We start from the raw sequence: 9,714 nt of genomic DNA, 5'->3' as shown, positions 1-9,714 counted from the left end.
CAGTACCATTGGCTTCACACACCAACTCCACAGTCTCGAATTCCAGTCCTGGTCCTGATCCATTAGAACATACTGCCTCTCAAATATCTTTGCAGTAAGTGTAGATCAGAATGAGAAGAAGTTCTAAATACAGAATATTTAGGAGAGTAGGAGAGAAAGGCAGGCAAGGTAAAGATTTCCCAAAGGGCAGCTGGGCACTTGTCCAGTGTCCTATAGGATAGCTGATTTTTTTTTACCCTAGAATTTATGTCTACTGGCCTTCTATTATGGAAACTTTTCTAGCCTGGTTTTTGCTGGTAATTCAGCCTCTAAACATTATGACTACCTAACTTTTTATCTTTAAAAGATTGAATCTGTGGGAGCTAAATCTCAAAGGTTTTAGTTGCTATTAAAGACCTCAGTTATATACAGATTAATATTCTTTGACTTTCTACATGATTGTTATTACTGACTCCTCTTCATTTCTCTAGCTGACAGAAATCAGAAGGAAGATCAATTGCAAGACCAGGGCCTCATTTCAGAATTGGGATTTATCCGATTTCCATTTGTCAAGATGCCATAAAGACCCATTTCAGAATCAGAATTCTAGAACCAAGAATAAGCCACTGCCTCCATCACTCCCACCCTTCCACTGGATTTTTTAATACCTTGTACACTCCATCCAAACTTCCCAGAATAGCAAAAGTTCATGTGTAGCTTATGGAACTTGCCCAAATTAGTCATAAGCCCTCAAAACTGTCTCTTCCTCTCTCTTGCAAAAACAATTTTCTCTCTCATCTGAAAGGCACCATTGTCACAAGTAAGAAACCATCTTTGTTCTCAGTGGCAGCTGGAGTCCCAGGCATCCAAATTCCTGGAGTCCTGAAGAGGTCCAGATGCTGCCATTCACCTCTTTCACAGGACTTAGGAAAGTACTGGGCCCATTTTCAATGACAAGGAAAGCCCAGTTGAGATATGCTGGAGTACAGGATGTTCCTCTTCTTAAATAAAACAGAAGTTCTTCAGGAGTACAGTGCCAAGCACATAGCTGAGCTGTGGACAAATAGGAATTGATGATGATGATGATGATGATGATGATGATGATGATGATAACGATGATAATTCTCTGAAGATGATAGGATGGAAATGTGGAGTAACAAATACTTGTTCAAGAAAAGTTTCCATAGCTATATTTTGTTTTACTGGGATTTTTTTCCCTTTCTGTCCAAAGCAAATGCTATCAACAGTGTGAATATTGCTGATGCAAATTTATTCAGAAGAACAACTTAGATTTGTTTGCAAGTGGTACATGGCATAGAGGTCTTGTCTGCCTCATTGGGAGGTGAGATATTCTGGACCTCTAAAGCAAAAAAAAAATAAATCCCAAGGTATAATGCACTGGTTTTATCCCAAGAAAGGACTGAGCATGTCATTTTTTAAAAAAATTAACATTATAGGGTTTTAAAAAATGTAAAAGTTTTCACATGCCAGTTGAACAGTGGCCTCTTTCTCATTCCCTTCCCTCCCCCATTTTCCCTGGGCTGCACAAAGCTGATTAAGTTGATTAAAATAGACCAAATGGTGACCCTGCCTTCACAATTCATTGTGGATGGCAAATCAGAGGGGAGTGAGCTGACTTCCTGCCAAGATACAAGGGTCAGGAGCCTGCAGCTATATATAGAAGAGGTGGCATGGGATCCAGCTTTCTATGATGCCTCATGCCCTCTCCTATTTTTAATTAGAGGAAGAATTAATCACAAATATTTACTTTGGGGAAAAGGGAAAATGTACTCATGGTTTTCTTTGCTCGTTGGTTTTCAGAGTACTAAAGAGCTCTCTTTGTGGACCTGTCCTTTCCACCCTCCAGTTCAGCTTTTCTTTATCATCCGCAATACTAGACAGTCCTATGAATTTGGCATCTCCAAAATCAAGCTCTGGAATTATTGGACAACTTACAATGTAAGTAATGACTCAGTACCTTGCTATATACTAAGTTGATTAAAGTCCCCAGTCACTCAGTGTTCTAGTTCTTGAAGTTGTTAAATAGGTACAGAGAAGCACCTCCTTCTCTAATTTTACAGTTGTGGAAGAGAGGGTCTGTCAGAGAATGGCTGTTATATTTGTCCTCATGTCCTAGTGTCTTCATGTTTTAGAATTTGGATTTACAGTTATTAGGGCACCCTTTCCTAAGGCATGAAAGGATATTCAAGTGTTCTTATAGAAGGTCAAAAGAAGGTACTGCAAGGTGTGTCATTTCATTCTAGCCTATGGTAAGAATCCTTTCATGAGGAAGAATTTTGACACCTGAGTGTAATGATTTCATTAGCTACTTTCTGTTAAAATGAAGTGCTTCACTGGTTCATATTTTGCTCTTCACTCTTGGTATATGTTGTGTACTGGCTACAGGACAGCATGTATTGTTGCATAAAAATGTCCTTCTGTTATAGAGCCCCATTTCTCCAGTCCATCAGCTTTGGTGCTACACCCATTCTGAAAAAGGTTATGAAATGACAATGCCATAGTCCAGAATAATGTGGCTTATTGCTACCACAGTATTGCAAGCACTGAGTAAAAGAGGATTTTATGTACTGGATTACAGAGGAAGATTAGCTTCCTCCTTTATGCCTGTTCTCTTCTTTTCTGTTCAGCAGTGTCAATGCCTATAAAACATGTGGCCTCAGACTGGAGAAATGGTCTTAAACAAGTTCTGCATAAGAGCTTTGTGTTATTGCATGCATTTCCAGAGACATTTCTTGCAAAAATTAAACTTTTGGGTAGTATTTTTAAAATACAAAACAGAATCTGGAGGATGAGCTCCTTGACAAGGGCTACTGCTGATAAAATAATAACCCATCTGTTTTCAGAATTTACTGGGGAAAGAAAAACACAAACAAATGCTACTGGAGGTTAATTTGTTTTGATATTTTCAGTATCAAGATATTATTGCAAATTTTTTGATAAAAGAGACAAGTTTATTGGAAATATAGCGTTATAGAGTATATGAATCTTGTTAATATAGTGTTTTATCCATTTAAAATAGAGAAGAAAATTAAATTTGGATAGCTGATTTAGCCCACTTAAGAGTGTGACAAAATCAGTAATGAAAAAAGCGAGAATCATTTTTTATTTTAAGATATGCTGGTTTTGAACAGGCCTTGGTTTTTTGCTTTTTGTCTAATATTTCTTCCTTAATTTAAATTTTACTCAATTCTCCTGCCTGGCAGGAGTCTACAAGTGTCTACTAAAAAAAAACACTTTCAATTTATGTTTTTTAAAGTACATGACCCTTTATTTCCATATGGTATATGGACTATACATGCATTATTTGAGACCTTTTACATTTCTCTAGTGTAGGAGATAGTGTGGACATAGCTGTGAATCTAGGAAAGCAAAGGCATATCTTCTAAATGTGACCTGACTATGAGAACCCTAATCCAGAATTAGTTGGGAAGAGTCAGGAGTAGCACATGGTTTGACCAGAAGGAGGGCTTGGATGTTGGCTAGAATTGAGAAATGGGGCCACAGACCAGTGTGATTCTACAGACAAGATGCCTGAGGCACCCAGAGCTAACTGGACCAGATTCTCATGTAGGGGAGGTTAGATCAGAGTGCAACCCCATGGAGTATTACAACATGACTGCTACAGAATGCGGTTAGTTCTTTGGGGACAGGGAGTGTTTACATTTTGTCTTTGCATTCCCAGTGTCTGGCACAGTACCTAGAACACACTAGGCCCTAGGGGAAGTCACACAATTATGCTGACTGGATCCAGATGTGTGTTGTCCAATATCAGCTGCTTCCTCACTGACACATGCAGTACTTTTACTCCTCCCTAACTGATTCTGTATCCTACTCTCTTCAATGGCTGTTCTAAAGCTTTTCTTCTCTCCTCAAGGCTCTTATAGTACCTCTTTCCCCAACTTTCTCAGCTGAGGTGTTGGCCTCATGCTTTATTGAAAAAAACATCAAAACCATTCACCCTCTCTTCTCCTCTGTGCCTCACATGACAATCCCACCTCCTCATCTCACAGCCCCCGTCACATCATCTTCCTGTCTCTTCCTTTGCTCTGGTATTGAATAAAGTGTAGCCCCTCTCCTCACTAGGGCTAATTACTCTATAGGTCCCCTTGATCCTATTTACTCCTGCTTTCTCCAGAAGGCTGTCCCCATTATCACCTCCTTTCTCTAATTTTCATTTGTTCCCTTTTTACTGCTTCCTTCCCTACTGCCTTCAAATATAGCCATCACCCCATCCTTAAAAATCCTCATTAGATCTTTTTATCATCCCTGATAGAAACTCCACCCAAAAGCTATTTATAGGTACCTGTCCTCACTGTCTTCTAATCACTCTGCATTTTGACTTCTGACCTCATCCCTCAACTGAAACTACTCTCTCCAAAGTTACCAATGATCTCTTACTTAGCAAATGTAATATCTTCTGAGTTCTCCTCTTCCTTGACCTCTCTATCATATTACTCACCCCATACTTGGTTTTTATAACACTGCCCCCTAGCTCTCTTTTTTCTACTACTTGACTGATTTCTTATTAGTCTTGTGAATATAAGATAGAGAACATTATAATTCAGGGAAAACATTTATTTTTCATATCTGAAGACTGGCCATATTTGGCCAGAGCAATTCATGAAGACTAGTCTACCAATGCATATCTAGGTTGTAATTTTTATCAGTGGAGAAAGACTTGAGTATGTTTATAAAGAGATGGAAAGTATACAGTGAAGGGGGAATGAATGAAGATGTTTGAAAGAGGGGGAATAACTGGGGCAGCATTGTCCTCTCAAAGGTCAGAAAGAATGAGATAAAGGGCATAGGTAAAGGCTTTCATCTGAGTAAAGAATAAATTCTACCTCTTTTTCTATGACCAAGGAAATCACAGTTTCTTGAAATTTGTAGTTGCTCTCATTCATGGGTAGTTCACAATATGCTTAATAATCCCTTCTTTTAGTGTGACCACTTGATTTGTCCAAAATCTTTTTCTTCTTTCTGAAACTGTTTCTTTTCACCTGAGTCTTTGAAATGATTTTTATACTCAACTACTTTCTAAAATCAAGGCTAAACTTTTTGCAATTGCTAAGAACTGGAAACAAAGTAAAATGACCATCATTTGAGGGGTAGCTAAATAAATCCTGGTACATGAATATAATGAAAGTTATTGTGCCATAAGGAACAGTGACTGATGAATACAGAAAAGCATGGGAATATTGATAGGAATCAATATAAAATAGAGTAAACAGAATTAAGAGAAAATGGGCATAAAGGCAGGAAATAACAATAACAAAACAATAAAAACCAAATGCTGAAATTATAGTGACCAAGCTTGACCTCAAGGAAGAACTTGCTTTTCCTCTATTCTTTGCTGAGGTGGGGGACCAAGAATGTAAGACACTGCATATAATTTCAGATTTGGTTGATGTGTTAGATTTTTTTAACTTAAAATTCTTTATTTTTATTATATTATATTGTGTATATATATAATATATATAACACATTTTATATATAATATGTTATATATATTACATATATATAACATATTATATATATTATATATATATATTATTATGTATATTGTAATAAAAAGAGATCACTTTTAAAGTGGGGTACAAGAGAAGGATATCTTGGAAAATGCAGGTGATATAAGAGATGAATAACATTTTTTCAAGTAAAATCACAAGTGATATTGATATTGTACACAAAAATATGAAGAACTTTAGATCTCATGTCAAACTGGAAAATCAGAAATCACATTCTTGAAAGGCCTTCAAGAGTCTCATTGTAATGGTGTCATTGTTCGCAAAAATGCTGGCTTATGAATCTCATCTCAAATTGTAGTGCTATTATAGCTAAAACTATGCCAAAGGGGGTACTAAAATTATGAGATAGAAAGTCCCCATATACACCAAAACATTTTAGCAGCACATTTTGTGATAGCAAAAAGAGGAAAAAATGGAAATAAAGTAGATGCTTATCAGTTGGAAAATAGCTAAACAAATTATGGCACATAAATGTAATGGAATATTGCCATGTTGTAAAAATTGATGAACGCAGAGAAGCCTGCCAAGTCTACATGAACTGATGCAGAGCAAAGTAAGCAGAGGCAAAAAAAAAAACAGTATTCAAAGTAAGTAAAATAATGTAAATGGGAAAAATAAATAAGTACAAAAAAATAAAAAACAAATATAACAAAATTATAAAGACCAAGCAGGATTTAATGAGAGACATGAGAGGACAATTCCAAACCACCCCTTTGTAAATGAGAGAGGTCCGTGGATGGTATACATTGTACATGATGTCATACTTTCTCAATATATCAATCAGTTGTACTGATTTTCTTCTTTCAAAAATACCATTTGTTATAAACAATGGCTCTCAGGGGGCACCTGGGTAGCTCAGTGGATTGAGAGCCAGGCCTAGAGATCGAAGGTCCGAGATTCAAATCTGGCCTCAGACACTGCCTCGCTGTGTGACCCTGGGCAAGTCACTTAAACCCATTGCCTAGCCCTTAACCACTCTTCTGCCTTAGAACCAAAACACTGTATTGATTCTAAGACAGAAGGTAAGAGTTTTAAAAAAATGAGAGAGAATGACCCTCAAGGTGGGAGAAAAAAGGAATATTTAGGATAATTATAATCATGTAAGAAACAAGTGTCACTAAAATTATTTTTAAGAAAAAATTATTAATTCATTAAAATGTTTTGAATTATACATCCTAAATGGAGTAATCTCCATTTCCTAGAAGAGGCAAGTATAGAATTAGCCTACTTCAAGATTTTAAAAGAAAAATTGACCTGCTCCATAGTACAAGGAGATTGCAGTGGTGTTAATGGATGATGAACCAATAAAAAAAAATGTGGAGGACGCTGAACAAAGATCATTCATTCACAGCACTTTTACTACAGACCAACTCTATGTCATAGTCCCCTATTTAAAGGTACCAGAGAAACATTGACAACCTAAAAACAGCCCAGTTGGTAGACACTCAATCTGATTAATTTTGCCCTAAGAAGCACAAGGCATTTCTTCTTAGAGAAAGAATGCAATAGACTGGAACACTGACTTCTCAAAGTAGCAACAGTCCTATGAAAGTAATTTTTTTTAAAAAGCACCAAATGCATCTTTGAAAAAACTTATACCCAGAGGCAATGACAATACAATATCCTTTTTTCAAGAGAAGAAAAGAATCAAGAAAGACTAAGACCTGCTTCTGCCATTCAGCAGTTCTATGGACATAGGCAATTCACTTAACCTCCAAACCTCAATTTCCTCACCCACAAAAGTATAGCTAATAATATTGAGGAAAGCATTAGCCATAGAGACCTAATATGAATTAGTGTTGTTATTATTCATTCAGAATAAAAACTTCAGCAGATTTTAGATAAATAAGAAAAGTTTTTTGCCTCAGGCATTAGTGAAGCCATAAAGCAGAAGATGGTAAGAAGAGTACAGAAGGAAGTAAAGGGAAACATTGGAAGGGGAAGTAGAGAAGGCTGTGTTAAGAAATCACAAAAGTTCTAAATGAAGATCTTCGAATAATTTATTTCCTGAAGCATGTCAAAATGGTGAAACATTGTCCATCCATTTATCTTTACAATCCTCATCATGAAAAATCACAACTTCTCTTGACCCAACAGGAATACCAAGGGGCAATATCAAAAAGTGAGATTTCTTTGGCAAAACTGAATGTAAATGAGAAGTCTAGTCTTTGCAAGGCATACCAAATAGCTCATCTTTACTGACAGCATCCACAGGAAAATTCTATCTATAACATATACCCTCAAGCAAATTCTGCCAAGTATTTCTCATACAAATATGACTGCAGCTACAAATGCAGAAATATGTTTCAGTAATATACCTACTCTACCACTAAAAGGTTAAGTTTTCATCTCCTTTTAGGACAGCTTCATAATTTGCTACTGAATGAGTTTCAGCCATCATCTCTTTATACATGCCCTCCTAGGTCTTATCTTTGGTTTTCGTCCTATTTTCCATTTAAGTCATATATCTCTTTTGCATGTACATCTGTCTACTAGACTAGTCCCCTCGGAGGTTCTACTGTCACCTGAAATTCAGCATTTCTGAAACTGAACTTATCTCCCCTCCTGACAATTCCCTTTCTTAACTTCCTAATTTCTTTAAATAGCAACACAACATCAGTTTATCACCTTTGGAATCTTAAATCATCAGACTGATCTTTCTCATTTCCCTCACATCAAATCAATTACCATCCTGTCATTTATATCTCTGAAGCAGGTCCCCTTTGAAATCTGTTCCTTTGTTTCTGTTCCCACTGCCATCACCTGTGTTCAGTCCCTTTTCCTCCTCTCTCCTAAATTACAATAGCATCCTTACTGGTTTCCCTACCCAGCAAACTCTGATCAGTCCTAGACACTGATACCAGGTTTGTTTCCTTAAAATGCTGATTGCACCACATCTTTCTTTGGCTCAGGTATCTTCATTAGTTCTTCACTGCCTTCAGGATAAATTCTAGGTTCCTTAAATGGTTCTCATGACCCTTACATGAAGACCTAGTAGTGTTCTGGGACTTGATGCAGTCAACTTGGTGTTATTCTCAAAAAGGAACATCTAGAGAACCTCGCTATCTATAGGGGATCCCCCTTGTATTTGGAATCTGATTAATTCTTCTTGTATGACTTTGGCAAACATCTTTGGTGAGCATATGCTTCCCTATTTTATGCCTTACTTGATAATAATCATGACATTGTTACAGTTATCTGTGAGTCTATTAAAGGATTTTACATGATCTTACATGGGAGATAACTTGTAGGGAGAGAGATTTCAGTGTCACATTATGTTCTGTGGTGTCAAATGCCTTTTTTTTTTTTTTTAAGTCAGTTACTCTACAAGCCTTTATTAAGAATTTGCTATGTATTGGTCACTATGCTAAGGCCTGGGAATACAAAGACAAAAACTGCCACAGACACTGTCTTTGAGGAGTTTACCACTTAACAAGAAAAGACATTGTATATATATATTGATGTATATAGGAAAGGTTTTTTTTTAGTTACATGATAATTGAGGGAGAATCAGAAAATCTTCATATGAAAGGTGACATTTGACATAAGCCTTGAAGGAAGCTAAGGATTCTAAGAAGTAGAGTCAATGAGGGAAAACATTCCAGAAATGGATTTGTGGGGTGAATGAGAGGGAAGAACTTTATATGGTTGTTCCTTTAGCAGAAAGGAATTTAGGAAGAAGAGTGGTTCAGGGGGAAAGACAATAAATTCTGTCTTAAATAGGTTGAGTTTGGTTTTAGAGTTAGAGGCATTGGATTCAAATTCCTCCTCTAAAAGACACTGCCTGTATGACCTTGGGCAAGCCACTTCACCTCTATGGACCACAGTTTCCCCATTGACAAAATGGTCAGATTAGACCTCTGAAAATCTCTTCCAGTTCTGGAGCTATGATCCTAGTTAAAAATATCCAATAGGCATTTGGAAAGAAACTAGGGTTGGATATATATATATATATATATTTATTGAGAGTCATCATCATAAAAATTGTCATTTAAGCCTATGGGAGCTGATGAGGTCATATATATATGTGTATATGTATATATTTATTGAGAGTCATCATCATAAAAATTGTCATTTAAGCCTATGGGAGCTGATGAGGTCATATATATATGTGTATATGTATATATTTATTGAGAGTCATCATCATAAAAATTGTCATTTAAGCCTATGGGAGCTGATGAGGTCA

The 9,714-nt window shown here is 36.6% G+C and overlaps 1 protein-coding gene across 1 annotated transcript in view; it reads left to right on the top strand.

The window, feature by feature from the left end:
• LOC123253448 (katanin-interacting protein-like) overlaps positions 1–9,714 on the top strand; it is a 100,328-nt gene that overhangs the window by 69,459 nt on the left and 21,155 nt on the right. Inside the window, exon 2 of the mRNA XM_044682642.1 lies at positions 1,801–1,938. Coding sequence (XP_044538577.1) covers positions 1,801–1,938 — 138 coding nt within the window. The remainder of the gene's footprint in view (positions 1–1,800; positions 1,939–9,714) is intronic.

This window comes from Gracilinanus agilis, chromosome X (assembly GCF_016433145.1).
Source record: "Gracilinanus agilis isolate LMUSP501 chromosome X, AgileGrace, whole genome shotgun sequence".
NCBI lineage: Eukaryota > Metazoa > Chordata > Mammalia > Didelphimorphia > Didelphidae > Gracilinanus > Gracilinanus agilis.
This window is presented reverse-complemented; position numbering and strand designations above follow the sequence as displayed.